This window comes from Polypterus senegalus, chromosome 7, assembly GCF_016835505.1.
Source record: "Polypterus senegalus isolate Bchr_013 chromosome 7, ASM1683550v1, whole genome shotgun sequence".
NCBI classification, from domain to species: Eukaryota; Metazoa; Chordata; class Cladistia; order Polypteriformes; family Polypteridae; genus Polypterus; species Polypterus senegalus.
Window position 1 is genome coordinate 4,975,902 of NC_053160.1, and position 15,078 is coordinate 4,990,979.

General features: G+C 44.0%; 1 protein-coding gene across 4 annotated transcripts in view; it reads right to left on the reverse strand.

Moving 5' to 3' along the window:
- Positions 1–15,078, reverse strand: part of LOC120532289 (ADAMTS-like protein 1) — a 447,743-nt gene that overhangs the window by 162,905 nt on the left and 269,760 nt on the right. For all 4 annotated transcript variants that reach the window (XM_039758167.1, XM_039758166.1, XM_039758168.1 and 1 more), the window contains one exon: positions 10,266–10,404. In XM_039758167.1, the coding sequence (XP_039614101.1) occupies positions 10,266–10,404 (139 nt within the window). The remainder of the gene's footprint in view (positions 1–10,265; positions 10,405–15,078) is intronic.

Consider the following 15,078-nt stretch of genomic DNA (forward strand, 5'->3'; position numbering starts at 1 on the left):
ATAACGTGCAGTGAATACACTTGAGCGTTCTAGCTATTCTCACGCGATCAGCGTCTCTTTGTCGTCACTGGATGGCGTTTTGTTCCGTCTCATTTGCCTTTGCACAAGGCTCTATCGTGGGTCCGCTGCTCTTCTCCATCTACATGCCTCCGTTAGGTCAGATTATCTCAGGGCACAACGTGAGCTACCACAGCTATGCTGATGACACACAGCTGTACTTATCAATAGCACCTGATGACCCCGACTCTCTCGATTCACTAACACAATATCTGACTTGTATCTCAAAATGGATGAATAGTAATTTTCTCAAGCTAAATAAAAAGAAAACTGAAATCTTAGTGATTGGCAATAATGGATACAATGAGGCTATTAGAAATAAACTGGATACATTAGGACTAAAAGTCAAGACGGAGGTAAAAAGCTTAGGGGTAACTGTTGTCTGTAATCTGAATTTTAAATCACATATTCATCAGATCATTAGGACAGCATTTTTTCACTTAAGAAACATAAGTAAAGTTAGACCTCTTATATCATTGAAAGATGCTGAGAAATGAGTTCACGCGTTTGTTTTCAGTCGACTAGATTACTGTAACGCACTCCTCTCAGGACCACCCAAAAAAGACAGAAATCATTTGCAACGAGTGCAGAATGGAGCTGCTAGAATCCTAACTAGGAAAAGAAAATCCGAACACATCACACCAGTCTTAGCGTCACTACACTGGTTACCTGTGTCATTCAGGATTGACTTTAAAATTCTGCTTATGGTTTATAAAGCCTTAAATAATCTCGCCCCATCTTATATATCAGAATGCCTGACGCGTTATATTCCAAATCGTAACCTCAGATCTTCAAATGAGTGTCTCCTTAGAATTCCAAGAACAAAACTTAACAGAAGTGGTGAGGCGGGCAGGCGGCCTTCTGCTGTTATGCACCTAAAATCTGGAATAGCCTGCCAATAGGAATTCACCAGGCTGATACAGTAGAGCAGTTAAAAACACTGCTGAAAACACATTACTGTAACATGGCCTTCTATAACTTCACTTTAACTTAATACTGATACTCTGTATGTTCAATTCATCATAATAACTATTCATGGTGGCTCTAAAATCTGTACTGACCCCAACTCTCTCTTCTGTTTCCTTTTCCGGTGTCCTTTCTACTCAAAGCACCGTGATGTTCCAACAATGATGGATGGATTAAAAGCCAGAAGTCTGTATGACCATCAACACCAAGTGACTCAGTGAGACTCCTAACTACAACGAGGACTGTTTCATTTATGTGAGGTAGAATGCCCAGAGGGGACTGGGTGGTCTCGTGGCCTCGGACCCCCTGCAGATTTTTTTTTTTTTCTGTTTTTTCTGTCCAACCTGGCCATTGGACCACCTTACTCCTTTTCTATGTTAACTAATGTTGTCTTATTTTAATTTCTTATTTTGTCTTTTATTTTTCTTTTCTTCATTACGTGAAGCACTTTGAGCTAATTTTTGTATGAAATGTGCTGTATAAATAAATGTTGTTTGCAATTCTGGCATGTTTGGCCACTGATTGCCGACGTCGATTAGCCTTTCCTATTTGCCCTTGCGATTCTCATTCGCTCAGTCTCGGCCTGTCTTCGTTGTATGGCCTATTCTTTGCTCTCAGTAGCTCGAGCAATTCTCTTTCACTCGGCGTCAGCCTGTCGTAAAATCCCAGTACGCTCTTCCTAGTTTTCCTCCTCTTTCTCCGTACGTTTACCATTCGTTTGCTCAGAGGTTGATGCACTTTCTGCTTCCTGAGCAGCTCTTCTTTTCTCCACCCTAGCGGCCCGCTTCTTCTCTTCTTTCGCAAACAATTACACTCCAAATGTAACTTTCCAGAAACACATTTCTTTCACTACCTACAAAATTTGAAACTTTGTTAAACAGAACCTACCCAATTTTCCTCACTTCCCATCTCTGTACCAGGAAAAATATTGCTCAGTCCCAAGGACTCAGACAGCACTTCTGTAATGTATCAAACTATTTTACAGTCCCTCCCTTACAAAGATCCAAGATGACAGAAGGGAAGAAGGATCTCTCACTCAATATCAAAACATCCCAATATACATTAATAAATCATTCTTTAGGCAATTAGATTCAACAATAACCTCATTTATTTGGAATTCAAAACATTCATGCATCAAAAGAGTGACCCTACAAAGACAAAAGACAGAAGGCGACATGGCTCTACCTAACTTTCAGTTTTATTACTGGGCGGCAAATATACAGGCGATAAGAACCTGGACACAAATAGAAGAACATACACAGGCTTGGACCGCAATAGAAGTCAAATCCTGCAGTACTGCTTTGTATTCCCTGCTCTGCGCTCCAGTAAACACACGTTATCGGCAATACACTAATAACCCAATTGTGCTCCACTCACTCAGAATATGAACCAATGTAGAAAGCATTTTAAGATGGAGAAGCTTCTTTCTGTGGCACCCCTGCAAGAGAACCACCTCTTTCAACCTTCACAAACATAATCAGTTTTTAATATCTGGAAAAAATTTGGAATTAACTTGCTTAGAGATCTTTATATAGACAACGTCTTTGCATCCTATGAACAATTACATTCTAAATTGAACATTCCAGCTACACATTTCTTTCACTATCTTCAAATCAGGAACTTTGTTAAGCAGAACCTTCCAGATTTTCCTCATCTTGCTCCCTCATCCATGCTGGAAAAATTATTGATCAATCTCAAGACTCCATCTCGACAATATATAGAATCATTTTACAATCCCTTCCCTTCAAAGATCCAAGAGGACACTGGGAAAAAGATCTCTCAATTAATATATCAGAAAAGGAGTGGAAAGTAGCAATGCAGAGAATTCACTCGAGCTCCATATGCGCAAAGCATACAATTATACAACTCAAAATGATATATCGAGCACATCTGTCTCATTTAGAACTGTCCAAAATGTTTCCTGTGCAAGAGCCAACCTGCAAACGCTGCAATCGAGCGCCAGCCTCACTGGGCCACGTGTTTTGGGCCCGCACCAAATTAACATTATTCTGGGCCAAAATCTATAAATGCCTTTCAGGCAGCCAGGGGGTCCCAATCCGTCCTAATCCACTAACAGCTGTGTTTGGTGTTCTCACAGAGGGGCTTAAAGTGGAGAACCGTAATGGCCTTTACAACACTATTAACACTGTCAGGGATGCCAGGGGCCATGACCCGGCCGGGACGACAGGAAGGACCGGATGTGGGTCTGCACCCACCCTTGATCACGTGGGGGTTGCCTTCCGGGTTGTTTTGGGGGCCACGGGTACAGGGCATGGAAGCCCTACCCTGTAGGGGCCCGTGGTCACCGCCAGGAGGCGCCCCAGTGCCTTGGGGACCTGTTACCCCAGCACTTCCGCCACACCAGGAAGTGCTGGGGGGAAGATTTATGACGGCGCCGGGAGGACAGCCGGCACTTCCGCCACGCTGGGGCGTGGCCAGAAGAAGATTGCCGGGAACACCTGGGGCTCATCCGGGTCCTCTATAAAAGGGGCCGTCTCCATTCATTCGAGGCTAGAGTCGGGTGGAAGGAGGACGAAGCAGAAGAGAGTGGAGGCGGCCCGAAGAAAGGCATTGTGGCCAGGACTTTGTGTTGGGGTTCGTTTGTGCACTGAACTGGGTCTGAGTGACCTTTGAACTGGGGTCTTAGTGACCAAATTATTGTAAATAATTCTGTAAATAAACGTGTGGTGGTTCTTAAACAAGATGTCCGCCTGTCTGTGTCCGGGCAAGGTTCACAACACGTAGACTTATTTTGCTCAACTGGACGAATTCTAACTCGCCTATTCTAAGTCAGTGGGTAACTGATGTTATATACGACTTGAAACTGGGAAAAACATCAAATTCGCACTTAGAGTATCTGGCAGGATCTAATCAATTACATTTTAGAATAAGCATTTATATTGAGGGGCGGCACGGTGGCGCAGTGGGTAGCGCTGCTGCCACGCAGTTAGGAGACTCAGGTTCGCTTCCCGGGTCCTCCCTGCGTGGAGTTGGCATGTTCTTCCCACATCTGCGTGGGTTTCCTCCCACAGTCCAAAGACATGCAGGTTAGGTGGATTGGCGATCCTAAATTGTCCCTAGTGTGTGGTGGGTGTGTGCCCTGCGGTGGGCTGGCGCCCTACCCGGGGTTTGTTTCCTACCTTGCGTCCTGCGTTGGCTGGGATTGGCTCCAGCAGACCCCCGTGACCCTGTAGTTAGGATATAGCGGGCTGGATAATGGATGGATGGATTTACATTGAGGAAGCAGGTTCTCTCCCCTCTTTTACTCCTTTCATTTTTATTCATTTAATATTTTATCTATTCATTTGTCTTTACTTGCTTAAAGTTTTACTCTGCTGGCCTAGCTCTCTTTCTCAGGGGTGGGGGTTGATTTGTTTCAAACTTTTTTCTTTTCTTTATGTAAAACTCAAGTTATGCTGTGTTATTTGATTTTTAAAAATCCAATAGAATTAAAATATATAAAAAAAAACTGATTAAGTTTATTGTCATGTGCACAGTAAGGAAGCACGTTTCTCTGTACAATGAAATTCTTTCTTTGCTGTCCACACCAAATAACAAAACCAACATATAAAGATAAACATAAATAATAAGTAGCAGATAGATAATAAGTAACAGAGGCAGCATCTATCTATATATAATTTACTAAGGCAAGACGCCCATGGAAAGCATGCCAGAAGGGGCGTGGATTCACTAAGCCGCCGTCAAGTAAGACACCTATGGCGCACGCAGGGAGGAGCCACGCCCACCAACTCCACGACCATTGGATACAACGAACTCGCAGAGCCACACCCACCAACTCGGACGCGACGACACATTTATATTCGTCTGTCATAGAGGCCTAATGCTCCTCCGAGCCATGTTGACTGTTCATAGAGGCAAGTTTCTCGCGGAGGCGAGTCGCCATATGCAGCGTGTAAAACGGTTTATCCCATGGGATCCTTAAAACAATCCTTTCCAACTGAGGTTAAAACACAATGACGTAAGCAGTCTTTAAAAAATGAGTTTTCGGTTACGACGCACGACCGCGTGTACCATAGCAAACTGTTTTACACGCTACATACAGCAATTCGCATCCACGACAAACATGCGTCTTCTTCACTTACGGACAATTATATGTTGCTCTCTCCAGAGTTCCATCTTTTCATTCACTTTCTGTTGTATCCTCAAACCCTCCCTTTTTAGACAACTGTGTCTTTCCAGAAGTGTTCAACCATCAATAAATAATTATGCGGCATTTGTTATGCCGCGGGTTCACTATTGAGTTGTATTTTGCTCTCTCCAGAGTTCCATCTTTTCATTCACTTTCTGTTGTATTCTCACACCAACCCGTATTAGACAACTGTGTCTTTCCAGAAGTGTTTAGCATTCAATAAATAATTATACATGAGACTGACCGTGTGTCTACCCGGTGTGGTTAAGCCATTGAACCCCATTCGGGCTGCAAACCGTGGAATTCCCACTCAGTGCGACTCATACGCTCCCACTGATTACGTTCCTACCCTTTGTGCACACCCACTTCCCACCTCGCGACTACCGTGGTCGGGTGTCTTAAAGGATTATATATAGAAAAGCAGCCAAAACCGCACAGAGCAATGAAACGTCTACGTGAGTCACAGGTGCATCTGGACTGTGTAAAGACGACAACGACTCGAGTGACGAGTTAGAGGTGGGCACATGATCGGGCAGTGCATACTGAACGAGAAATCAGCAGACTAGCATGACGAAGGGAGCTGAGTGGACGTCCTTCTCCTCTCCTCCCGTTCCACACTCCGCGCCGTGCACCCCATCCCTCTGTCTCACAAGAGAAGGTCCGCCAGTTTTCAGTCACGGACGATTGAGTGTTGGTTCGTTCCGTGCATTGTTACAATGTTGCTTTTCTTGCTGATTTATTACATTACCGATTTTTCAAATGTTAATTTTCTCCCTGTGCTTAAAAATCATTACAAAGCCGGCCTGATTATGCGGCGTATGGTACGCCGCGGGTTGGCTAGTAAAGTATAAAAACAGAATAGCAGTACAGTATAAAGTGTAATGTGCAGGTAGGTGTGTGATGGACAAGTCCAATACAGTTGTGTGAGGTCGTCAGAATGAGGTGATCCAAGGTTATAAACTCAAGTCAGTTTATTGAGGAGTCTAATGGCCTTGGGAAAGAAAGAGTTCTTTAGCCTAGAAGTCCTGCATTTCATACGTCTGTACCTCCTGCCTGAGGGTTGAAGTGTGAACGGTTCGTTTTGGGGGTGAGTGGGGTCCCTGAGGATCGAGGCAGTTCTCCTGCCAACTCCGCAGTTGTAGATGCTCTGCAGAGAGGGCACTGGGGTCTTGGTGATCTTCTCAGCAGTCCTTACCACTCTCTGCCTGCGTACCACACGGTGATGCAGCTGGTCAAGATGCTCTCAACAGTACAGCTGTAAAAGTTGCCGAGGATCTTAGTCGACATACCAAACTTCCTCAGATTCCTCAGAAATTACAGACACTGTTGAGCCCTCTTGACCAGCTGTTAATCAATTAATTTTTCACTTACGCTTGCACTTAAGTCTTCAATCTGCCTCAAGAATGATTTATGATATGAAGAGGTAGGGGAAGTGACGGTGAAAGTGGTAGGGATGAGAACGGTACCCGTACGCACGCGCTACCCTGCTGACTGCTGCCGAGAGCTGATTCTACAATAAAATAGAATAAAAATATAAAGAGGAATAACCTTGGAGGTCAATCATCACCCCAAAAGCGGATAGTAGACGTCACGTAGTAGTATATGTGGACCAAATTTCAGGTCAATGGGTCAAACAGTTTGCGAGCGACAGGATATTTAAAATCCCGGACAGACAAACAAACAGCCACGCTAGCGTATTATATAAGAAGACTACCTGTAACCCGTGGCTGCAACCACATAATAATGAAACAGGAGAAACTTTAAGAATCAACAGATGTTGGCACTGTATCTGATCGTGTTCAGCTCTGACGGGAGAGCGTCCCCCGCGTGGGGAGAAAAGCAAATGGCTGTGATATCTCTGGCAATCAGCAGCCACCCTCTAAAAATCATGTAGCTCTGATCTCTCTCTCAAAAATGACAAACGGTACTCCTTAACAATCTGTAGATGATAATGTCTGCTGAACAAACAGGTATCGCTAGCTAAGCGGAGGCGAGGTGCACTCCAACACGTGGCGAGATGTAGACCAACTGGCGAGTGAATGAAGAAGGCCCCGACTCTCGGCCCACAGCTACTCTGTTGGATTTGCATAAATACATCGGTACCGCAAGCGAACTCTGGTACTTAGCGCAATTACAGAAGTCAGCCGGCAAGTTCGAGTAAGTTATAGAAAACAACCCGATCTAAATCCGTTAAGTAATTCTCTCATGAAAAGCGGATAGACATACAGACAGGACGTGCATGACATTTTTGAAAACCGTTTCTTGGCGAGTACCTATGGGCCAAGGGTAACCTACATTCAAAATTTCAAGTCCCAAGTCCTCATGGTTTGGGAGATTCCGTGATTAATGAGTCAGTGGTATTTGGCTTTTATATATCTATACTAGCAAAATACCCGCGCTTCGCAGCGGAGAAGTAGTGTGTTAAAGTAGTAATGAAAAAGAAAAGGAAACATTTTGAAAATAACGTAACATGATTGTCAAAGTAATTGTTTTGTCACTGTTAGGGTTAGTTCTTTCATTCAGGTTTGTATTTGGAGGATGTGTTGTGTTCAACTTATATTCCGTGTTTGTCAACCGTTGTAAAGATAACAGGTTCCATTCATCGAAGTGTTAACTACCTAAAGCGAAACTCGTGAATCTAAGATGTTTAACAGGCATTCCTGGTATCAAGTTGTGGATTTGCCTGCGAAAATTTAGCGGTACCGTTTCTATGAACGTAATCTAACCTTTCCCAGTCCTGCAAAGTCAGTTCACGTGAGCCGCTCAGAGTACATGCATCGAAGGTTTTCAGCTGTGCTTGTGCTCTCTCGTGTGATCTTGCGATGTCCACGGCTTTATTTAATGTTAGCTCAGACCCGGCACTTTAAAGTTTCTCTCGCACTTTTGCTGAGTTTGTGCCAAACACTAGTCTATCCCTGACCATCTCATCTTCGTTTGCATAAGCACAGTCCTTCACCAGCAATTTTAACTCTGCTACAAAGTGATCAAAAGTATCATTTATACCCTGCGTCTTCTCATTAAACTTGTATCTCGCGAGTATCGTATTCATCGTAGGCATGACAAACGCCAGCGGCAATGTGTCTATGAACTTAATTTAAATGTTCGGTTTACACTGTGCTTTGTTTCCGCAGTAGCTGCACTTATGAATATGCTCGTATGCGTCACTCGCTTCATATTCTTTTGCTGCCTTCTCAATTGTGTAATGCGTTTTTTGAACAGGTTTCACTTACCGAAGTGTTCACTACCCAAATCGGTACTCGTGAATCTAAAATGTTTAACTGGCATTCCTGGTATTAAGTTGTGGATTTGCCTGCGAATATTTGGCGGTATCGTGTCTATGAACGTAATCTAACCTTTCCCAGTCCTGCAAAGTCAGTTCAACTGAGCCGCTCGGAGTACATGCATCGAAGGTTCTCAGCTATCTCGTGCGATCTTGCGATGTCCATGGCTTTATTTAATGTTAGCTCAGACCCGGCACTTTAAAGTTTCTCTCGCACTTTCACTGAGTTTGTGCCAAACACTATTCTATCCCTGACCGTCTCATCTTCGTTTGCATAAGCACAGTCCTTCACCAGCAATTTGAACTCCGCTACAAAGTGATCAAAAGTCTCGTTTATACCCTGCGTCTTCTCATTAAACTTGTATCTCGCGAATATCGTATTCGTCTTAGGCATGACAAACGCCAGCGGCAGCCTGTCTATGAACTTAATTTAAACTTAAGGTTTACACCGTGCTTTCTTTCCGCAGTAGCTGCACTAATGAATATGCTTGTATGCGTCACTCGCTTCATATTCTTTTGTTGTCTTCTCAATTGTGTAATGCGTTTTTTGTTCAGTGCTCTTTGGAGCTCTTCCTTGTTCTCTGTGTACTGCGTTCACAGTCCGTTCACGTGAGCCGCTCAGAGTACATGCATCGAAGGTTTTCAGCTGTGCTTGTGCTATCTTGTGCGATCTTGCGATGTCCATGGCTTTATTTAATGTTAGCTCAGACCCGCCACTTAAAAGTTTCTCTCGCACTTTCGCTGAGTTTGTGCCAAACACTAGTCTATCCCTGACCGTCTCATCTTCGTTTGCATAAGCACAGTCCTTCACCCGCGAATATTTAGCGGCAGCGTGTCTATTGGATTGCTGCCGACGGACGGCCTTATATGGGCAGGAACTCAATTACGTGGGAGGCAAGATGATGCGGGATGCAACTCCGCCTCACACGGTGACCGAGCTGCAGGCTATGGCCGTATATATGTACGTAAGTAGGTTCCAGTTATTACCGTTACGTGTAGAATTTCGAAATGAAACCTGCCTAACTTTTGTAAGTAAGCTGTAAGGAATGAGTCTGCGAAATGTCAGCCTTCTACCTACACGGGAAGTTGGAGAATTAGTGACGAGTCAGTGAGGGCTTTGTCTTTTATTAGTATAGATAGATTTATTCAATTCAGTGTCTATAAGAATATTTGTATTAATCATAGCTGAGTGCAGCATATAATTCCTTCTTCATTGTCTTCTTCCTTAGCATTTCCCATTTTTATATTGGGGTCAGCCTTCTGATTACCAGTGCAGATCCTTAGCCACACAGCCACTACTCTGTTGAGTGCAGCATATAACTAATGTATTAAAAAGTGCAGTCTAATAAATGAGACGTGGAAAACGCAGATGTAAAATGTATACTATAAAATACAAAATGTTATGATTTTTTGTTCAATTTGTTTCTAATATATGACACCAAAACAGCTGCTTCGGATGTAGAACTGAGAGACCTCGATAGTTTAGAAGTTTAATAAATGCCAAATACACTTCGGAGTGCAGGAACTAAAGGGAATTGAAATCGTCGTGAGGTGTGTCAGTTCACCAGCACTCGGATCTGTCCGAGGCCTAAAACTGTCCTGACTGCAGCTGGACACTTCTCGATATCTCTGAGCTAATGGTTTACCTCCAAATCTTACAAAATCGCCATCCGTCCATCTTCAAACCCGCTTATCTTGAGCAGGGTGGCAGAGCAGCTGTAGCCTAATCCCAGCAAGCAGTGGGCACAAGGCAAGAAACAACCCTTAAACAATGTACCCTCTGCCTTAAAATTCATTGCATTGTTCACCCACCTGGCTGGACAGGGGTCCATGTTGCATTCTTGCAGCTTTGGTTTGGGTTTGACGTTTTCCGGATAATAATGGCAGTACTGGTCGGGCACCACGCGGCTGCTGCGCAGGTCGAAGCACTCAGCAGATGTCAGCTGATAGCCTGAAACACATGATGGTTAAGTTTGAGTACCAAATAACATCAGTGCACAAAATAAGAGCATTTTTTCCCCAGTAAACTTCAGGAGGTCCTGGAATTGTGTCTACATTTTACTTTCTAAAAATATTGCAATACTTTTTTTGTGACATACTGTGCCGATTACATGTATTATTTACTGTATCACTCCTAGCTGGGCTGGATTAAGATTCATTACCTGGGCAGGAGGCCAGCCCACCAAATAGGTAGGGAGGTCCCGGCTACAGCCAGAAGATGGACGAGAATGGATGTGCTGGCATCCCAGAAGGACTTGATGAAGGATTCTTAATTTGCCGGGACGCCAGTACAATGCAAGAACAGGGGAAGACAACTTACTCAGATTATTTACTCCCCTGAAACACTAGATGGCGGCGTCCCTGGGTTATGGTACCTCTACATATACCACCAGGGCATGCTGGGCACTGTAGTCCCATGGGAGCAGCTCTGCTGGGTTCCGTGGATGCTGCTAGAGGGCACTGGAGGGATTATTGGTCCCTACTTCATGGGACTTTCGCCTAACCCGGAAGTGCTTTCAAGGGACTGTGTTGTGGCACCAGAAGTAGGAAGCAGCTTCAGTATCAGGGAGTCGGAGTCAGGAGAGGAGCTGGATGATACTCTCCTGGAGGAAGAACGGAAGAGTGAAGAGGAAGAACTGTGCCTCTGCTGGGGTTTATGAATGACCTGTGAAGGTAATGGCACAATAACTCACTTGTTTGAACCCGGGATTTGTGTTTGGGGTTTAGGGTGCTGAAACGTCCCCTCCTCTGGTGATAAAAATTTTAAACAAATACACTACAGAGCTGGAGGTAGCAGAATTAAAGATGCTAAGATTTGCATTGGGCATGACGAGGATGGACAGGATTGGAAATGAGGACATTAGAGGGTCAGCTCAGGTGGGACGGTTGGGAGACAAAGTCAGAGAGGCGAGATGGTTGGACATGTGCAGAGGAGAGATGAGGGGTATAATGGCAGAAGGGTGCTAAGGATAGAGCTGATATGTAAGAGGAGAAGAGGAAGGTCTAAACGAAGGTGGTGAGAGAGGACATGCAGGTGATGGGGTGACAGAGCAAGATACAGAAGACAGAAAGATATGGAAGAGGATGATCCGCTATGGCAACCCCTAACTGGAGCAGCCGAAAGAAGAAGAAGACACTACACCCCTGTCCTCACCTATGCACATAAGCTTTGGGTAATGGCCGAAAGAATGAGATCTTGAGTACGAGCTCCAGAAATGAGGTTTCTCTGCAGGATGGCCGCAAAGAACCTTGGAGTAGAGTTGCTGCACCTCCAGATCCAGCAGAACCAGTTGAAGTGTTTTGGGTATGTTATAAGAATGTCCCCGAAAACCTGTGAAAGACCCAGCAGACACTGGAGGGATTAAACCACTTTACTGGCTTGGGAATTCCTCAGGAAGAGCTGGAATCGGTAGCTGGGGACAGAGAAGTCTGGGTCAAAGTGCTGCCACAACTGTCACCAGGAACGCAGTTGGGAGAATGAGATGAGATGAGAGACACTACGCAACAATACACTCAACATCAATGACAAAAGACGACTGTGCCATGAAAGAAGGCAGCAAAATGAGCAGCATGGGGGGTCTTGAACTTAACACATGCCCCATGGTGCCTTTCATGGCAGCTTTGTTCTTAGACAATTGTGTTACCAAGGCATTAATGTACCAGTGAACTTTTACATCTGTTGAAGTTATGGTGGTCACAATTACCGAGGAGGCGGTTGGGTTTTGGGGCTGATTTACACTTCTATGTCAAGGCAACGCCATTGAAAGCAGGTTATTCTTCTGCATTGTGCTGTGCCATGCCCAGTGCGGGCATATGCCCAGACACTAGTTGGCAGTGTTTGTAGTATGCAAGAAAATTAAGACAATCCATTTCCTGTTTGCATTCCAAAGGCAAGAAATCATCTGATGGTCTTTGTGGTGTCGAGATGGGGTATCATACAAATGAGTATACTTCTCAAACTCTCCCAACGAGAAAGAAAAAAACATCAGCTTTCTAAAACGAGGCGTACACACCTTTCTATGCAATTTGCTTTTAATACATCACAACCACCTTACAAATGTGTGTTCGAGTTCTTAAGGAGGCGAGTGAGTGCAGATATACACCCTTGACACATATTTTTTAGGAAGTCACTACACACTGGAGAGATTCCAAAGGACTAGAAAAAGGCAAATATCATCCCATTATATAAAAAGGGTGACAGGGCAGATCCAAGGAACTACAGGCCAGTAAGCTTAACAAGCATCACAGGACAATTAATGGAAGGAATTATTAAGGATAAGATTGAGCAACACATGGCAAGGACAGGAGTTATTAGGAACAGTCAGCGTGGGGTCAGAAGAGGGAGGTCGTGTTTTACTAACAGGCTGGAATTCTATGAGGAGGAAACAAAAGGATACGACCAGAGAAGATGAGATTATTGATGTGGACTTTCAGAAAGTGTTTGATGAGGTGCCACTTGAGAGGCTGGGCATCAAATTAAAAGAAGTGGCAGTTCAGGGTGTGGAGTGTCGATGGGTGCAGAATTGGCTCAGACACAGGAAGCAGAGGGTGATGGTGTGAGGAACCTCATCAGAATTGGGTGATGTTAAGAGTGGTGACCAGCAGGGGGCAGTGTGGGGCCGCTGCTATTTTTAATATAAATAAATGATTTAGATAGGAATATAAGGAACAAGCTGGTGAAGTTTGCAGATGATACCAAGATAGGTGGATCAGCAGATAATTTGGAATCTGTTATACAGTATCATCACAGAAGGACTTGGATAGCATACAGGCTTGGGCAGGTTTGTCGATGAAATTTAATGTCAGTAAATGTAAAGAATTACAGATAGGAAGTCAAAATGTGAGGTTTGAATACACAATGGGGGGTCTGAAAATCGAGAGTCCGCCTCACGAGAAGGATTTAGGAGTCATAGTGGACTCTAAGATATCGACTTCCCGACAGTGTTCAGAAGCCACTAAGAAGGCTAACAGAATGTAATGCAGTCTGTGTCCTGTCGGAGGAAGAGAGCCGGTTTAAGAAGCAAGTAGTGATTCACACACACAGAGCACATAGAAGATCAAATACAAAACAAAGCATTTAATGTGCTACTTTAGTTACAATGGGATTTGAGATACTAATAAATTAAACAATTTTAAGATGAAGTTTATGATATTTTACTTTAATGACAAAATAAACTTTGTGATTAAAGTGGAAGTTTCGAGATTAAAGTTGACATTTCGTGCTTTATCCCACTGTGTGCCTTTTTTCTCTGTACCCTAATAAGCTTTCATTTGACACTCAGACGGTGGGCTACGACTCGCCTTTTCACTGCGACTTTTTTTATTTCGGGCACTGTGCGACTTTGTGAATGTGAGCTTTCAAGTTTCTCTGACACACTATGTCACTCGATCAGCTTCCTTTTCTTGTTTACTCCACTCTTTAAACTAACTAATAGTACGTTTTTCTTTGCCTCCACTTGGTATTTGCTGAAATTCTTCTATTTGCCCTTGTGCTTTTGCCATTGTCTTTTCACAGAACGCTGATTTAAGGGCTATTTATATTGATTTGCATATTCAAAATGGAGTAATTCTGGGAGGAGTCAGGGTGGGAAACGTGCGTTACTTTTCACGCTGACCGGGATTTATGTAGTGGAAGAACATGGAGGTTGGCGAACGCACAGATTTATGCATCTGGACTTTTTTGTGCGTAAGCACATTTCCGCTTTTGTCCTTACGTCATGTTAGAGTGTGAATTCTACGCACGGCGTTATACATGAGGCCCTCGGTGTTCAGCCAGCTGTGGTGGCCATGTGTGTCATTCCTCTTTTCAGAGCACTACCTTGGCTACCTCACCTTATGAGAAGAATTGAGGAGTCGTAGTGGACTCTAAGCTGTCGACTTCCAGACAGTGTTCAGAGGCCGTTAAGACGGCTAACAGACTGTCAGGTTATATAGCGCCTTGACGTGTGCAGTACAAGTCACAGGAGGTTCTGCTCAAGCTTTATAACACACTGGTGAGGCCTCATCTGGATTCTTGGGTGCAGTTTTGGTCTCCATAAAGACATAACAGCACAAGAGAAGGTCCAAAGAAGAGCAACTGGGCTGATTGAGGGCTACAGGGGATGAGTTACGAGGAAAGATTAGAAGAGCTGAGCCTTTACAGTTTAAACAAAAGAAGATGAAGAGGAGATCTGACTGAAGTGTTTAAAATGATGAAGGGAATTAGGCCAGTGGATCACGACTGTTATTTTAAAATGAGACACAGTTGGAAACTTGTTAAGGGGAAATTTTGGACAAACATTAGGAAGTTTTTCTTTACACAAAGAACGATAGACACTTGGAATGAGTGACCAAGTCGTGTGGTGGACAGTAAGACGTTAGGGACTTTCAAAACTCGACTTGATTTTTTTGGAAGAAATGAGTGGAGAGGACTGGCGAGCTTTGTGGGGCTGAATGGCCTGCTCTCGTCCAGAGTGTTCTAGATGTTCTAATGTTTGTGAAGGCATCTCAAACCCCACCTGGTTCCATACACCATCAAAAATAATGGGTTTAATTAACAGCAAGAATTGGCTTCTAATTAAGGAACTGGTTAGAGTGGAAATGGTTGGAGTTCGAGGCCCTGACTTAGCCGGTCATCTGTTGGCTC